The 17,949-nt window shown below is 35.4% G+C and overlaps 1 protein-coding gene across 1 annotated transcript in view; it reads right to left on the minus strand.

Moving 5' to 3' along the window:
- Positions 1-4,342: 4,342 nt before the first annotated feature.
- STEAP2 (STEAP2 metalloreductase) overlaps positions 4,343-17,949 on the minus strand; it is a 28,437-nt gene continuing 14,830 nt past the window's right edge. The window contains exons 3-5 of the mRNA XM_020915004.2: positions 15,795-16,322; positions 12,656-12,820; positions 4,343-10,578 (exon numbers count right to left, since the gene is read on the minus strand). Of these exons, the coding sequence (XP_020770663.2) occupies positions 10,291-10,578; positions 12,656-12,820; positions 15,795-16,322 (981 nt within the window). The 3' untranslated portion in view covers positions 4,343-10,290. The remainder of the gene's footprint in view (positions 10,579-12,655; positions 12,821-15,794; positions 16,323-17,949) is intronic.

The following is a 17,949-nucleotide window of genomic DNA, read 5'->3' on the forward strand; positions in this document are numbered from 1 at the left end:
GAGAAGCAATCAGAATAGAATCCTCAATCACCCCATGCTCAAGCCATACTGACTGAATTACTTTACTTTTATACAGGTGCCAAAATTCCTCCTGCATTACCTTTGTATCTTTTGTACTCGTGACTGTCCTCCAATGTCTTAACTCCTTGTGAAACTCAGTTCGTGTGACCTTTTCTAGGAAACCTTCTCTATATACTCTGCTATTTTAGGTGCTGTTTTGTCTGTCATTCTGTTTTTGTACTCTCCACACATTTAATGGTATTTACTGGCTCAGCAGACTCCCTGCTAGACTGAGATTTTTTGAAACAAGGAGAGTTACCCAGGTTTTTACACCCCAAGCCCTCAACATAGTGTCTAGAGAAGTATTTCTCAAAACTTGATGTGCATGAGAATCATCTGGAGAGCTAATTAAAAGACTTCTGAGTCCCATCTCCAGGGTCTGCTTTAGTAAGTCGGGGTAGGCTTCAAGGGATTGCATGTACAGTTGACCCTTGAAGAACACAGGTTTGAACTGCGGGGTCCACTCACATGCAGATTTTTTTCAATGAATACAGACTACAGTCCCACACAATCTGGTGGATTTAATCCATGGATATGAAACCTCGGATACAGAGGGTTAACTGTAATGTTACCCCTGGGTTTTCATGCAAGTCAGGGTCAATGTCCCTAACCCCACATTGTACCCTAACCACCCCCAGCATCCTTAACGCCTGCACTGGAAACAGAGTCTTAACCACTGGACTGCCAGGGAAGTCCCATTGATCATTCTTTAGTATCGATTTTTAAAAACTGGTAAGAACACAAAATACATTTTTATGACAGCAGAACACAGAAGGATGTGGGGTTAAATGTCTAACTATTGAAATGGTAAATTATTTCAGCAAAAAGATAAATTAATAGTAGAGAAATAGAGAATAAAAATACTTCAATCTGGTAACAGTTCAGCAGAATTTAACATTTCTGTTGAATTACAAATTATAATTTCTTAAAAGCTGCTGTAGACTTATATTAACTACAAGTTTTAATAATTTATTGAACTATGCACCACTTTTAAAAGTAACATTGAAAGCTAAATATATTTTTAACTTAAATGTAATATTAGGAAATAAGTATTCTTCTGATTTTTTCTTGATACTTATTTGCACCCTAATTAACAATATTTAGTAAAATTTTATTTATTCACTAGCATGAATTAAGAATGTTTCTAATTAACATTTTAGATTATACATGAATCTGGTAGTCAATAACCTAGTGCCAAATGTTCTAAATGTTCACACAAGTATTATTTCTTTCTGAGAGTAATTTATTTTAAACAGAAAAATTTTATAGCACATGGGAAGTGTGGTTATAGTCCCCTGTAGGGGAATTATGTAACAGAAAAAATACATAAAAGCTGAAATTTAATCTATTTTAGTGTTTTAAAAAATCTTTCAAGTTGAGTGTTGTAGAAACAAAGCATAAAAAAGAAACAAAAGTAATTACCTCCTTCTAACAGAATCATTAAATTTGATACTAAGTAATAAGTACATGGAACATGAAAACAAAGTCAACCATTTTTCGGTTGTCAACCATTCTAATGAAGTGTACTAATAATCCAAATTGCAAGTGATTTTTAAATAGGAAGCTGCAAGAGCTATTCATGTTTAGTGGAGCATCGAAATAAATGGTAATAAATGAATTAATTTATAAAGAGTGACTTTTATCTGATGAAAGCTCCATGACGTAGTTCCAGTTCATAGTTCCATGAACTGAAAATTTTCTTGAACTTTTAGAACTAAAAGCTGTTTATTGTGTTTACATGGTGGGAGGTTATAGTAACCCCAGGAGAGAACTAACTGTCTTTGTTGTGGGGTAGGACTAATTGGACAAACTCATTCCAGTGACATTAATTACCCAAATTATGTAACTAACTTGACTTGTTCTGATTCTATGAACCATGTTTTAGTCTTTGAAGGCTGTGGGAACCAATACTGCAAACTGAGTGGCTTATGCAACAGAAATTTTATTTCCTCCCAGTCTGGAAGCTAAAAGTCCAAGATCAAGGTGTCCAAGATTGGTTTCATTATGAGGCCTTTCTCCTTGGCTTCTCCCTTTGTCATCACATGGTCTTCCCTCTGTATCTTTATCTATTCTTCTTACTGTTCTTAAAAGGACACCAATCATGTTGGATTAGGGCTCACCACTATGACCTCATTTTACCTTAATTACTTCTTTAAAGACCCTTTCTCCAAATGTAGTCATTCTGAGATACTAGGGGTTAGGACTTCAATGTGAATTTTAGGGGGACATAATTTAGCCTGTAATTGATCCCGACATCCTTTGGACTATAATTAGAATTCTTATAAAAAACAGATTGAAGAGTAGAATGTGCTTAGTTTAGGCAATACCGGTTTCTTTGCCTTTAGGACATTGCTATTTCTCAATGGCTCCTCTGTCTATGGAATTCTCCAGGCAAGAATACTGGAGTGTGTAGACATTCCCTTCTCCAGGGGATCTTCCCAACCCAGGGATCAAATCCACGTCTCTGACATTGTAGGCAGATTCTTTGCAATCTGAGCCACCAGGGAAGTCCAGATATTTCTCAGATATTTCTGATTTAACAATCTATCACTGTACATTTATCAATGTGAATCCATCTCTGGGAGATGTATCCACTCAAGGTTCTCAACCAGTCTGGATTTTGAGTCTGCAGAGCCCTATGCCTGACTTTGGGGAAATCATCATATTTTATTTTCCATTTGAAGAATCTACTACCAAAATTACTGTGCTAGCCTAGGTTCCCTAGAGTCTTCCACAAACAAGAAACCTTCCCCTTCTGCCAGTTGGTGGTAGTGGCAGGGTTGGGGGGGGCACTGCCTCTGCTAAGCAGAAGGGAGGAGAAGATGGAAGTGAGGCAGCCTGTGGGAGGATGTACAAACATAGCTGTTACTGAGCTGCCATATCTTTGGAACAATGGAGTTATTAATAAGTGCTCAGTCTTTTAGGATATTTTCATGGAGGCCTTATGAATTACTGAACTTTGGAACAGTCCATCTGGGGAAATGAAGGGAGAATTTACGTACTAGCACCCTCTTATGCTGCAACTCTGATCAAAGTTCATCCTTGAAGTAGTTGCCAGATTTAAAGGTGAAAACCTATGCAGTATTTGTAACAGAATTACACTTGTTGTTTCTCTGCAATTCAAACTTGATTGAGTGTCCTGTATTTTACCTGAACCCCACTCTCAGGATATTAATACCCACACATTTCCAGGCAGCTGCAGGGGGAGCTAGAGCCTCCACAGAGCCTGTGCACAGGCACGAAGATCAGTACAACAGGGTGGTGGGGGTGATGGTGGCAGTGGCAGCAATAGCAGTGACTCCTCACTGGGCCCACAGGGCAGCTCTAACCACTGGCCAGGAGGCAAAATAGGAAGCTGAGATGGTGATGGGGAGGGTATGGGCAGGAGGATGCAGGCATGGCTGCACAGCTATGGGCTGATAAATAACAATTTTCTGTAAAAGTGAGGCAAGTCATACTATCTCATTGGTTTCTGCAGGACCGTGTTTTACTAGACACTAGAAATACAGTTGCCAACAGAGGTCCATATAGTCAAAGCTATGGTTTTTCCAGTAGTCATGTATGGATGTGAGAGTTGGACCATAAAGAAGGCTAAGCGCTATGAATTGATGCTTTCAAACTGAGAGTCCCTTGGAATGCAAGGAGATCAAACCAGCTGGTCCTAAAGGAAATCAACACTGAATATTCATTGGAAGGACTGATGCTGAAGCTGAAGCTCCAGTACTTTGACCATCAGGGTCATTAAAAAAGACCCTGATGCTGAGAAAGACTGAAGGCAGGAGAAGGGGATGACAGATGATGAGATGGTTGGATGGCATCACTGACAAAATGGGCATGAGTTTGAGCAAACTCCAGGAGATGGTGAAGGACAGGGAAGCTTAATGTGCTATAGTCCATGGGATCACAAAGAGTAGGACACGACTGAGCGACAGAACAACAACAAAGGAATATAGTGGTAAGACAGAGTTCCTGAAATCAAGAACTTATAAAATATAGCTTGAATACTGCATTCAGTCCTAGTTTAAAGATACTTAATAAATGCTAGTGAAGTGAATTACTTTTAAGAATACCATCTCATTAGATAGATGTTTTTCTAAATGTCTGCTTTGATAAAAACAAACAAAACTCCCCCCAAACCCAAAACAATTACATGAATGCTTTCTGGATGCTTCTAAAAAGAAACAGCCAGAAAAGTATAGATGGCTTCCATCAAATACTGGAATGATTATTCAGTAAGAAAGAAAACTCTGTTTGTACATAACATTTCAAAAAAGAAACTAAATCACATTAAATAATAGGTTTTTATTTATATATTTATAAGGCAGATCTATGAGAATGATATAAAAACATGGCATATAATTTGATAACAGTATTTTGGAGATTATGGAGTTTTAGCAAATATCTATTACAGTTATAAAGAAGACAGTATTTTCTAAGCAGATACAAAATACTCAATGAAAGATAAAGGCAGGAAAATGAGTATCATTAATTAATGGAAAATCAGTTCTAATGTGAACTGCACACTATCCTTTACAAACTTTTAAACGTAAGAATTATTGCAATCTAGTTTATTCAAACAGTGTTATACGGTATTATAATAAAGAACTGAAGGCCAGGATGTATTAATTTTTATTTCATATAAAGAAACCCAAATTTACAATGGCTTAAATACAGGAAAAGGCAGTTCAAGTAGTGAAGCAGTCAAGACCTTTTTAATTTCTAACATGCCCTCCTTAGGGTTTGGCCTTGGTCTTCTTGAATATTTGCTAGAGTTCCTATTATATTACAGATCTGACAGCAAGACAGAGGAATAAGATAAAGGAACACATGCTGCTTTCTTTGAAGAGACTTCTAAGAATTCACTTATTTGCACCTCTACATCTCACTGGTCCACACTCAGTCACAAATGAAGACTTAACTGTGAGGGCTGTTGAGCAATGTGATGGGCAGCAGCTTTTAAAGTAGGGTAACTAGACACAGGGAGACAATTTCCAGTCCCCCTTCAGACTCAGTATCTGCAAAACTATGAAAGACCTTTAAAGAAAATAAGAGAATCATCCTTGGAGTTGGCAATTTGGAAATCATTAAAAAAACACCTGCTTTGGTCATTTATATTAGCCCATCTAGCCATTGGGAGAATCCAAATAGTCCGCCCTAATTTTGGATGACTCCATGATGTTAATCCAATGATTCGGGAAGTTAAAAATATATATATATCTGTTCAGTAGTCCTCCCCTTATCCACAGGAGATGTTTCAAGACCCCCCAGTGGATGCCTGAAGCCACTAATAGTACCAAACTCTATATATACTGTTTTTTTCCCCCTATACACACATACCTGTGACAGAGTTTAATTTATAAATTAGGCACAGTAAGAGAGTACAACAAAATACAAATAATAAAATAGAAAGATTATAACAAAATATTATAGCAAAAGTTATGTGAATGTAGTCTGTCTCTCTCAAAAATCTCTTATTGGATATAATATCTTTTCCATCTTAACTAAGCACTTGTCACACACTATATAACTTTCGTAGTATGAAGTGCAATGTAAAACTAGCATGAATTTCTTTTTCCTTCTTCACAATTTCATAGATAGGAGATTCATTCTTACCATATATCCTAGCAATCTCAGGATACAATTTTTTTTCTTTCCTTATTAAGTCAAAAACTTTCACCATTTCACTTAGAGGGGACACTTTACAACTTCCCTTTGACATATCTGAATTCCTAGCGTCACTACTCTTGTACTCCGGGGCCATTATTAAGTAAAATAAGAATTACATGCACTGCAATACCACAACAGCCAATCTGATAACCAAGACAGCTACCAAGTAACTAAGGGGAAGGACATGCTGAACAAAGGGCTGATTCACATCCTAGGCCAGCTGGAGTGGGAACACCCAAGATCTCACCATGCTATTCAGAATGGCACACAATTTAAAAGTTATGAATTGTTTATTTTTAGAATTTTCCATCTAATATTTTCAGACCACGGTTGATTGTCAGTAACTGAAATCACAGAGAATGAAACCATGGTAGGGGGGATTATGGTGTGTACGTGTATTCAGCTAAACTAAATGTTTTTTGGTAACATATTGACAGAATCTCTGAATATTAGCACTTCAGAGGTTTGCTTAAAACAAAATTGAAGAATCTATTAGTTCCTATAAAATTCACTGTTCAAAAGTATGAACAAACTGTTTCCAACAAAAATTATTACAGTTTCATTTAGAGCAATTACATATACTGAATATGTATCAGAATTTGCTTTAGTGGCTTATGAACAGCTGAGGGTGGAGCAGCTCATTTTCATGACAACACATCACAAATATAAATCTTAACACCAGGCTCAGGTTATTATACCATGTGTTACAATACTTTAAGTCATGAACTTACAAAATAACTTCAATGCAACATTTTAGGCTGTTTAAATACTTATTTCAAAACAGAGATTTTATAGACCGACACAGGTTCAGTGTTCATAGTATTCCTAAAGAAATACTTATGAATTACACTGATGGCACTTTGTTTAAAACATCACATAAGAAACTTTAAATTTCACAAATAAAAAATTTTTTGGCAGGGGGAACCTCTATGTACAGAATTTTTTATGAAATAGTTTAATGGCAAAAGGCAATTAAAAATAATTAAGATTCTATCACATTAATAAGAGATAAACAATAACAAAAATGGATATGATATATTCTCGAAAGCCCTTTTACACAATTTTCATAATTTCACTGTAAGGGTGAATACATATTAGGCTACTATTAGCAAATTAATTTTGAAATTAAAACCCCTTAATCAACTCAAAATTATGCTAATTTATAAGAAATTAATCAGGTAGTTTTAACATTGGAGCTCATTAACCAATCCCATATGTAGCACAAAATAATTATCTCTGATAAATACCTATAAATATAATTTATTCATACTTTAAAATACTTCAAAATTTAAATAAAAATCTCTACCTGTAGACAACCTAGGCTAATTTCCATATATGCTTTGAAAAATATATGCTAACATGACTATTTCCTATTTAAACATGATTTCAAATATCCTTAATAGAGGAGACATATGAAATCTGTGCATAAAAGCTAGGTAGCATGATTCAGCCCAATAATTAATTTCCTTTTAGGAAAAAAATTAATTATTTTGCATAGGATTAAAACTAGGGCTTCCCATGTGGCTCAGCTGGTAAAGAATTCAATACCTGGGTTGGGAAGATCCCCAGGAGAAGGGAAAGCTACCCACGCCAGTGTTCTGGTCTAGAGAATTCCATGGACTCCATAGTCCATGGGGTTGCAAAGAGTCGGAAACAACTGAGCAACTTTCACTTTCACAACTAGATATATTTTCTACATTCTTATAATTTTCTCAGGGACACTTCTCAAAATATAATTTAGGAAAAACAAGCCTCCTACTTTAAAGTTCCCACTACTTTCTCACATCTACCAAGAGCAAAATTCAGTCATACTTCTGAGGTCAGAGTCATGATTTCTAAAGAATGATTATGAGAAATGATAATTAAGAAAAGTAATCAGGAAATAGTAAAATAAAGCAGTTAAAAGCTATTTAAGTAAAGCAATTAAAAGTCAGTATTTTTCCACTTTCAGAAAAGCTTTTAAACATTTAGAATTATAATGAACATATTACACTTGGGCTTCCTTGGTGGATCAATGGTAAAGAATCCACCTGCCAATGTTGGATCCATGGTTGGAAAGATCCCTTGGAGAAGGAAATGGTAACCCACTCCAGTATTCTTGCCTGGGAAATCTCATGAACAGAGGAGCCTGGCAGGCTACAGTCCATGGGGTTGCAAAGAGACGGACGTGGCTTAGTGACTGAACACGCACATATTATATTTATTCTAAAACTTCATAATTATGTCAACTTTGTAGTACTGAAAAGAAGATATTACCATTCCAAACAACTTTTACATCATATATACACTTCATAAACTTTGCTTTTTCATATTTTCAATGGCCCCATTTATCTGTAATAGTGATAATTTTATCTTATTAGCTAATTAATATACACATGCAACAATGTAAATATACTTCAATAGTAATCTAAGTTTTAAAAATATTTCACTGTATTTTCACATTAACTGGTGAAAGCGTGGGCTTAAAGGGAGTGGAACTGAAGGGACAAGAAATAATTACAAATATGTAGTTAATTTCACAAGTCCACTATATAGTTTATAGGTATTACCTTGAAGTTATCACCCAACTGAATCCCTGCTGAGAACTAACAAGTAAATGATTATCAAGACAGAAAGGCTACAATTAAAATGAAAAGCTCAATTAAAAAGTACAAGTTACTAAAATTCACCAAGAAGAGAACACCAGAGAATCATGAGCAGTTTACCAAACTGACATGATATGGTGGTGGGGAGCGAGCCATTGGTGGGAAACGTAGCTTCTACTGACTAAAAGTCCTTTTCTTTTTGGCAGCTGGTTTCAGTAGAACCTTACTGGCCAAGTTTTAAAATGTTAGAATTTCAGGAAGAAGAATACATTTCATTGTATCTTGTCTGCAACTTTCTATTTTAATGAAGAAAGAGCAAATGGGGGGAAAATGTAGGACTTTCTAACCAAAGTATGAACAAAATGCAATTTTTAATGTGGAATGTCAGAACTCAAAAAATTCATGAATAATTTGTATGATTCTATATCTCTAGGGCAGATTCATAATTAACCCACTCATCTAAATATCCTTCATACTTGCAAACTGCTCCCTAACGAATGGCTGAGCAGGCAGGAGGACATCTCAAGAGAGGGAAAGAGATGACCAAATCTACAGGGACTTTTTAAGACTCTGTAGGACCTCCACTGTTAACTACTACTACGGTCCTATCTCTACTGGAGTCCCTTACTGCATATAGAGGTGTATGGACTGCCATCGATCTCTAGGGTCCTGTCCCAGGCAAGATTCTTTCCTAGGGTAAGTGTGAATTATATCCCCAAGCAAGGATAAATTTACAATTTTATCTTCACATATCTTTTGACACCCATGACGCACTGTAAAGAATGTCAGTGCCTTTATACCAAAGAGGAAGCATCTAGATTGGAATGCACGGGGATGGGGCAGGGGCCATGCAGCCTAGTGGCTAAAACCGCAGCCTCTGAAATATGACTGCCTGGACTTGAATACTAGCTCTGGCATGACCTTGAGCAAATTACTTAACTTTTCTATCCTCCATCCAGTAACCTTATATGTAAAATGAGGATAATAACCACCTCTGTCAAGGGGTTGTTGTAACTACTGTATGGGAAAATATAACTAAAGTGCTTAGGACAGTGCCTGGCATGTTATAATCCCTTAATGAATGTCAGTAAAATCCTATATCACTCAGAATATGACTGGCTAAGGTACAACAGAAAAAATCAGCTGATAAACAACTACTTGTATGTAAACTTAATGCTTTCCCTCTAACTAGAAATAACTATATGATTCCAAGGATTGTTATTAAATTAGAAAAATCAATTTTGGAGGCCACATATTACTGTCTTCTCCCTCCAGTATATTAATATGCAAATAAAACTGCTCTGTAACAAGATAAAGAATAAAACTTTTCATGAGGTACACATTATCAGTATATATTTCATGTCTACAACACGTTTTAAATATAATTTCAAGTTCAGTTTGTCTCTTTGTGTTTGCTCACAAATCACATTGGTTCAAACCCTATCTTACGAAAGAAATATAGGGATATTAACATATACCCTTACCTAGATGCTAACCTAATGTGTCCTTTCTTAAAAATAATGTATGTTATGCATTTCTATTTCTTAAGCTGAATAATAATTAGAATCTTACTTAAGTTTCAGGAAAAAATATCCATCACATTATATTAAAACTTAAAATTCTGCTGGTTTGCACAGTTTTTTTTTTTAATATTATGTTGTATCTATACTATTAACTACAAATATTTCTGCCTGTTTATGGAATAAAGTTTATTAAAATAACAATAGCATTATAATTGTACAAAACAAAACATACCTATGTTTCAACATAAACTGACTACAAAGATTCATATTGGCAAAATGTGACATTAGGGAAAACAAATTTGAAGAAAATTCTACCATCAATTCAGTTGAGATCTCATTGAACAGGTTTCAGCCCACAGCAGTTTGACAGTGCACTTGCAAGTGAAGATAAAGGAAGTCATAAAAATAATGGCATGAAGAGAACTTCATATAGCAGCAGGGAGCACCATTTATCATCACATTACTGTAACCCTCTCTGGTGAGAGATGAGGAACTGCTCCTCCAATACCTTCTTCTAGAAATTGGCTCTTTTCCCAGCCCTTTTTAATTCTCTTTAGCTTTTGGCTTATACATGGAAGGAGTAAAACAATCTTACCCAGAATTACAATTGAGGGCAAAACAAGAGCAAGAACGAAGTTTGGTGGTGTATAAAACCTGTAGTACTCTTCTTCAAAAGCTCGTTTCCATCCATAAATCAAAACATGGAAAGTACTTATGAGCAGAGCTACATATCCAAGGGTAGACTTGGGACAGGGGAAGAAGAAAGAGAAACAGAATAAGAAGCAAAATTATTCAAACTCATGAATTAATCCATCCAGATATACTATGTTTATATTTTGAAAACACAACTTTATCTTAAATTATTGAGTTACTCTTTGTTATCTACTGAATTAAATAATTTTAATATTTTCATATATTTCTTACACATTTATATACACACTTTGTTTTACACAAATAAGGCCACATTGCATATATTCTAATATTCTGATTGTTTATCACATCTAGAACCTTTCCTCATGTCATTAAACATGAAAACATGAGTTTAATTTAAAAGGTATTCTACTGAATGGATGTGCTACAATTTACCTAACCATTCCTTTTTGTTGATCATTTACTGTTTTTTTACCTTCTTCAGCTATTACCTGTCACTTTAAGCCCTTTTCTATATTTTGGTTTAGTTCCTTAGAATTGATTTCTAATAGTGGGATTACTGGTCAAAGCATCTGGCTTTTCCTTAAGGATACTGATAAAAACTGGAAGACTTTCTTTTAAAGGTTATCCACATTTCTACCAGTTGTGTATATTTTTTAAAATGAATATTACATATGCAATACATGTATACATATATACACATGTATATAATTAAATGCTAAAGAGCATTCTCATAGGTATACACACATATAAGTTGAAGATAAATATGAATAATCTTATAGTATTAATGTGTAACATAAAAAGCATTTCAAATGGTTTTACTGACCATATTGAATGATATTGTTAGAGTATTTTGGTTTTTTGTTTGTTTGTTTTATTTTTTTTTCATTTATTTTTATTAGTTGGAGGCTAATTACTTTACAATATTGTAGTGGTTTTTGCCATACATTGACATGAATCAGCCATGGATTTTAGAATATTTTGTTAAAAAGTTTACCATTTAAAAATCGAGAAGTTCAGCATTTTGGGTTCCCTATATTATATTTAACTGCTTATTTGAGAAATGGTCTATGTTACACAAAATGTAGCATGCTATCAGCATAATAATGTAATGTCTAACTTCACTGGGGAAGGATTAACTCTCTAGCAGAAAATTGTTCTGCTTGCAATTACTCATCTAAATTTATCATGAAACTTTGCACCTATCTAGCACCTTTTATCAGAGGGCCTTCTATTTCTTTTCAGGTGGTATTAAACTAGCAGTTGGGAAAATATTCACATTTTATTTCCCTCAAAAAGGAAAAATTAATTTAGATGAGGGATAGGCCCTTATTCTGAATGAGGTTTTTAGACCACTTAAAAAAAAAGCACAAGCAAATAGGCAAAAAACACAACCCCAAAACAACCAAAAGTTAGTGTACCACCAGATGCCACTCATCTGCATATTGTGCTATAAACCATTTGGATACAACCAATACTGGTTTTACGATAATTTAGGTAGGGTCTAAATTTGAATTATATATTATTAAAATATGCAAGTTCATTAAATAGCTATTACTAGAGAAAGTGAATGTTTAACTTATCATACAACAAATGTTATTTTGAAATCCCTCATACACATATGTATACAACTGATGTGCCAAATACATATACTAACAAGATTTATAAGGCTGGTTGCTTGCCATAATCCATTAACGTAGTTTTGTTATTGCTTGTGTTTGTGTATATATACACATTTCCTTTAAAATATTGAGACTGAGCTTCTCTCCACTTGAATTACAACTAATGAAACTTTTCTAGACAGATTAAGATGACTCAGAATATAAATTAAGTCTCCATTGAGTTGGCCAATAACAAATTGACTTTGGTGTTAAATTTGATCTAAGCTGACTCACCTTCCACTTTCTATTCCTTTTTAAAATAACCTTTATCTATAACATAGTAGGCAATGCTATCAAAACCTTCCAGTAAAGTCCTGTACTGGTCTTTTACTAACTAAATCAGAATGGTCCTAAACTGGCCTCTAGCAGCATATATTCCACGAGCTACTTGCATAAACAGCAGTCCCAGAGGCATTCTTTCATAAGGAACATATTTAAATTTTAACTGTACTTAACTGTAATTAAAATTCTGTACCACCCATCCCCTCACCAAACAAACACCATGTACCTGAATGAAACTGAATTCCCTCCAGTTTAAAGCATTGCTCACTGAAGGGATAGAGGTGACTGCCAGGAGGGAAAGTAAGCCAAGGCTCATTATGCCAAAGGAAATATACATTTCAATTCTCCAGACTTCTTCCTCGTTCCAAGAGTTTTCAATATTTGCATGAACCTAACAAGAAAGCAAATGTGAATTTCCTTTGTTTGGTAGAACATTAACTGATTCAGCACAGAGTTCACTCTTGGCCTAAGAATACGTCATATATAGACATATTTAAGTTGCACTAATTCAATTTAATGAACTGTTATGGAGAGCCTATTACTGGATGGTATTTGTTCCAGGTGTGTGGGAAAGAGAAGAGAAAGTTAAACAAAAAGAGGACTAAGGTCCTCTCCTTCCTCACCCATGTGTGATAAGGGTAGTTGACACATTTGTAATACATCGTGCTGACATGGACTCTGGAGTCCCAACACTGAAATACTAAGTGGTTGGTTCCAGAGGGAGACTAAAGAAGTAGTGGCAGTTAATTTTCCGGTATTTTTAAAAGTTGGAAAAAAAAAAAAAACGTTGGTTTCAATTTGGTTGAATGTTCAACTAGACAATTCTAGTTCAACTTAGAATCCAAGCAGGGGATTTCTAAACTTTGTGCCTTCCTTTCTCATAGAATATTTATATGTTGATTTGCCTCTTTCTTCTTACCATCTTTTCCCCAGGAAGCTGAAATTGCCCTGAGAATAAGGCCCTACGGAGCAAAAATATTTATCTACTTGAATGACCTCATTAATATACTTTTCGACTGTCTAGTTGCCTCATTAAGTGTTTTTCCAAATGTCTTCCCCTTACATTGAGAATGCACATATAATCAAGCCAGACTTTAACTCTGAATGCATCGGATTCTGCATAGGAACTACTTTTAGAATTGTCGGTTTACATGCAAACAATATAATTAGAGTACAAATCAAGGTTTGGATTCCTTGGGTTGAAGCTTTGATCTATTCAAGGAAAACAGGTTCTAACTTAATTTAACTAACTAACTTAACTTGACTTTTTGTCCACTCCCAGGTAACCAAACTGAAGTTTAGTTCAGGTAACCATACCTGAACCATACAAGGTAATCATACCTAAGTTTAAAAAAAAGGAGAGAAAAGCTATTTCTTAGCCACTAGTTCACTGAAGCAATCAATAACAACATTCTGAAAGAAGCCACAGAGCTCCTCTGTAGAGAAAATGTTCTTACTATCTTATTTGGCGTCTATACAACAATACAGAATAACAGCATATCCCAGTATACCCGGAGACTACAACCTGTATCTATCTATCAATGCCTGACCTCCCAATTCACCCCTTCATTCCATGAGTATGTTTTTTGAGTGTCTACAATGTGTCAGGCACAGTTCCAGGCATTAGGCACATATCAGTGAGCAAAATGGACAGAGACTCCTCCTCTTATGAACTTACATTCTGATGAGAGAAGGCACAGAATAGTAAATAAAGAATACAAAGTGTGTTAGAAGGTGGAAAATACTATTGAACAAAGAGAAGGTACAGCAGGGGAAGTAGGAGAGGCTGGGAATACCAGGGTTGAGTCAGAAGCAGGTGGCAGAATGTCAAACAGTGTCCAGTGAAGGCCTCGCTGAGGAGATAAGGACTTGATGGAAAAAAATTTCACATTCTGAGGTATGGGGAAGTCATTCTGGCTCATACATGATTGGTTTGAACTTTATAACTAAGAACAGCCTGTCTTATGTACAAACATACAAACGTACATCAGCTTTACCATTAAAAAAAAAGAATGCTGTCCACCATCAAGTTTTACAAAGGGTTTAATCACAATCCATTGTCAGTTCACAATGGGCCATGGGGAGAATTCAGTAGGAAAACAGAAGGATGAGGCTTTCTGGGCTATGAAATATAGGCCCCTAGATAGTTAAGATGCATACTTCTGGGAGAATTTCAATGACCCCAGATTCCTGCATCTTCCAATACATAGAAAAACACTGAAATTATTAACTTGAAATATCTGTTCTTTGTGATTAGCATTAATCCTTTATCAAGGATGTATGCTTGACCACACTTATTTCCTAGCTAAAAAATTCATATACATTCTGGCTCCTTCCCTGCCTCTTCACAGCAGTCCCCTCAGAGCTCCTGAGAGGTTGTTTCCCAGGTTATAGTCTTCAGCTTGGTGTGGATAAAACTCTCTTCTAATCTGATTATTGATTGTTTACTATTTATGTCAACAAATTTGAAGACTTGAAGGAGGTGGGGAAGCTGGTAGAGTAGATATCAAAGCTTTACCATTCATTTAAGTGAAGTGGTTTTTAGAGAAAATGGCTTAAAGAACATCAATCTAGTAATTTTTTTTCAAATTATTTTAGGTTTTATTGTTGAAACAAGTGTAATTACTGGATGCTACACACTTGGACCATAATGCTTTGTTTCCTTATAAAATGCAAAAGCTCTTACACATTTGTTTGGTATACTGTGCTCAAGTTTCACTGAAAAATGCTACATCAAAGAGCTTCAATGAAAAATGCTACATCAAAGAGCTTCAGTGAAACCCCTGATATTTACTGAATGGAAATTGTTGAGGAAAATCATAGTCTATGCCATCATTAAGCCAATTCCACGAGGCTCTCCCTGAGATTTCCTTTAAGAGTTAAGTGTTAGAAAAGCTTCACCTGAGAAACTAGTACCTTTCTTGCTTTTTGATAACAAAACCCAGCAATCCTGACTTGCTATTCTTTTTTATATTTTCACTAGGCTGAATTTTATTGTATGTGTTTACTAAAAGCTGCCTTATTATTTCAGGGAACATGGCCAATTATAAAATAATTAACTGATGCTGAAAGTAATCACTGCAGTTGTAACAAAAAAGGAAAATAAAACCCAACTCTTCACTTCTCTGCTTTTATTCTGCAGAGAAAGGGATGACAGAAGCTTTAACTATAAATTATTCTGAATTAGCCATATAATTCTTATGCAAAAACCTTGTTTAAAGAATAATTCTTTCCCCTCCCTAAATATACCAACATTTCTATTACAAAGTATGTAAAGTTTTACACTATTTTCAATGTTAGTTTTTATAACTTATACTAATCAAGTATTTTACTAGCATCAGATAAATATCAAACATGCTCCATACCTGCTGATAAGCCATGTTGAGAAACAAGTATCTCTCTGATCTTCTCATTGGTAAGCAGAGGCTGTAGGCAACATGGACCGAAGCGAAGAAAAAGCTTAATAATCCAAGCTGTTTTCTACACTGTAACCAGGTCTCCAGCCACGGTGGGAATCTCCTATACTTGGTGCCATAATAAAGCTGATAAGCAGCTGCCAGGAGACCTGCCAGGTAGACCAGGGACAGCAAAGTAATGGCAACTATGGGCAAGGTCTTATTCACAATCTCAATAGGAATCTTGTAAAAGTCACTCTGCTGGTTTCTAGCATAGGGATGAATCACATCTCTGACAAAAGAATAAAGAAAGAAAAATGTGGCCAGGCTTATGGCTACCACCACTGGCCCTCTCCAGAGAGTAAACAGTCGCAGGGGCAAATTTTCAATTTCCCTGGCTGATGATAATGATCCCAAGTCAATGGGAATGAAATTCAATTGACGGGCAAGTTCAATAACCTGTTGTCGAGCTTGAATATTATTGCTGCATATATAAACCTGTGGGAAAAAACCAGAAGACTCATCATTACTATTGTTGCTTATAAAAATGGTAACAATCACATGCTCCATTTAATCCATGGAGCATCACATATGATGACCTGGAGTGATACAAAAAACTAAAGTGATAAAGCATTTGTTAATCTATTAATCTATTTATTTATAGGTTAAGATAGCATTGTAAAAACACAACAAAGTCCTTGCTAGCTTCGATGACATGAAATGAAAATGCAGAAAAATCTAGCGTGAACCTGGGACCAAGTCCTCAGGGGAAGGAAGGCAGGAGGAAAGATTTCTAAACCACGTGCTTCTGAACAGATAAGGTAAGGTCTTCTCTTCAGTAGTCTAGGTGGAATTCAAGCTGCTGGCCATGCCCCTCCCCCATCCAGCTCCCACACTCTGCAGGGCGTGGGCTGGGGCTGGTTCTCCAGGCTTTGGTGGACAGCTTAGCTCTAGGACTGCAGTGCTTCTGCCAAGCAGAGTGATTGCAAGCAATGCCCTTTATGGTTGTTCAGCAAGGGAAAAGATGCTGAATGAGTATACTGAATGAGATGGTTGAATTTGCAACTAAAACTTTCTAAATTATGTCATGATGCTATACTATTTATAAAATTTACCTTCTGGCTTAGAAACCAATTCACCAAAACCATGGATAATCTCAGGTGTATTACTTCATTGGTCAGAATTATGAAATTCTTTCACCTTTAAATGAGGATAATATATTTGGTGGGGGGGGGAAATGGCATTATTAGGCTTAGTTAATTTAAATAGTAAAAGTAACTGCTGTTTGATGTGATCGAGATCACTAGGGGTGAGGGTGGGCTTTCAAGCTACCAAATACTCTCATATATTGTAATATGGTTGAGAAGGCAACAAATATTTGTTGAACACCAAGTTCATGTTGGAGTGAACCTGGATTAGTGTTAGAAAAAGTTTGCTGTAAAATCTCTGAGTGATGTTCAGGGAAAACAAATCCTAAATATATCCCTAAAGATGTTTATATACGTGCTCTGGAACAGACCACATTGAAATTCTTGCCTGCTACACCTAGTTATATAATGGAAAGAATGTAGACTTCTTAGGATTATTAATTTTATCTAACATTAGCCATATAAATGAAAAAGTCTATACTGTTAGAACTTCTAAAATGGAACAGTGAAGGTCGAGAGATATATATCAAAGAAATAAGGAAAAGCATTCTCAGTTTATTACAGGTGTGACAATGGTGAATTAAACTTTTTTATTTAATTCATTGGGGAAAAACACTAAAAATTATGAAACTTTATAATTTACCTAAAAGAATAAATCAAACATATGTAAAGGCACAAGATACAGATGAAACTCTCTCTGTATTTCACATTGAAGAATCTCTTGTTCCATAATTTATTTTGTTGAATATTAAAATTATCACTAATATGGGCAAAGGATTAAATTCTGGTTTATCTCTCATTTACTTGATTTGATCTATCGCTAAACCTTGGTGGATATGCAAAAGAAAAAAAAGGCTTCAGAACAGTCTCTAGGAAAGTATATAGTCTTTTACTAGGTCTTCCAAATTAAACACCTGAAAATGAACAGTTATCATGACTCTCATATGCAGCATGCTGTGCTGTGCTGTGCTTTACTC

The sequence above is a fragment of the Odocoileus virginianus genome, chromosome 1 (assembly GCF_023699985.2).
Source record: "Odocoileus virginianus isolate 20LAN1187 ecotype Illinois chromosome 1, Ovbor_1.2, whole genome shotgun sequence".
Taxonomy (NCBI): Eukaryota; Metazoa; Chordata; class Mammalia; order Artiodactyla; family Cervidae; genus Odocoileus; species Odocoileus virginianus.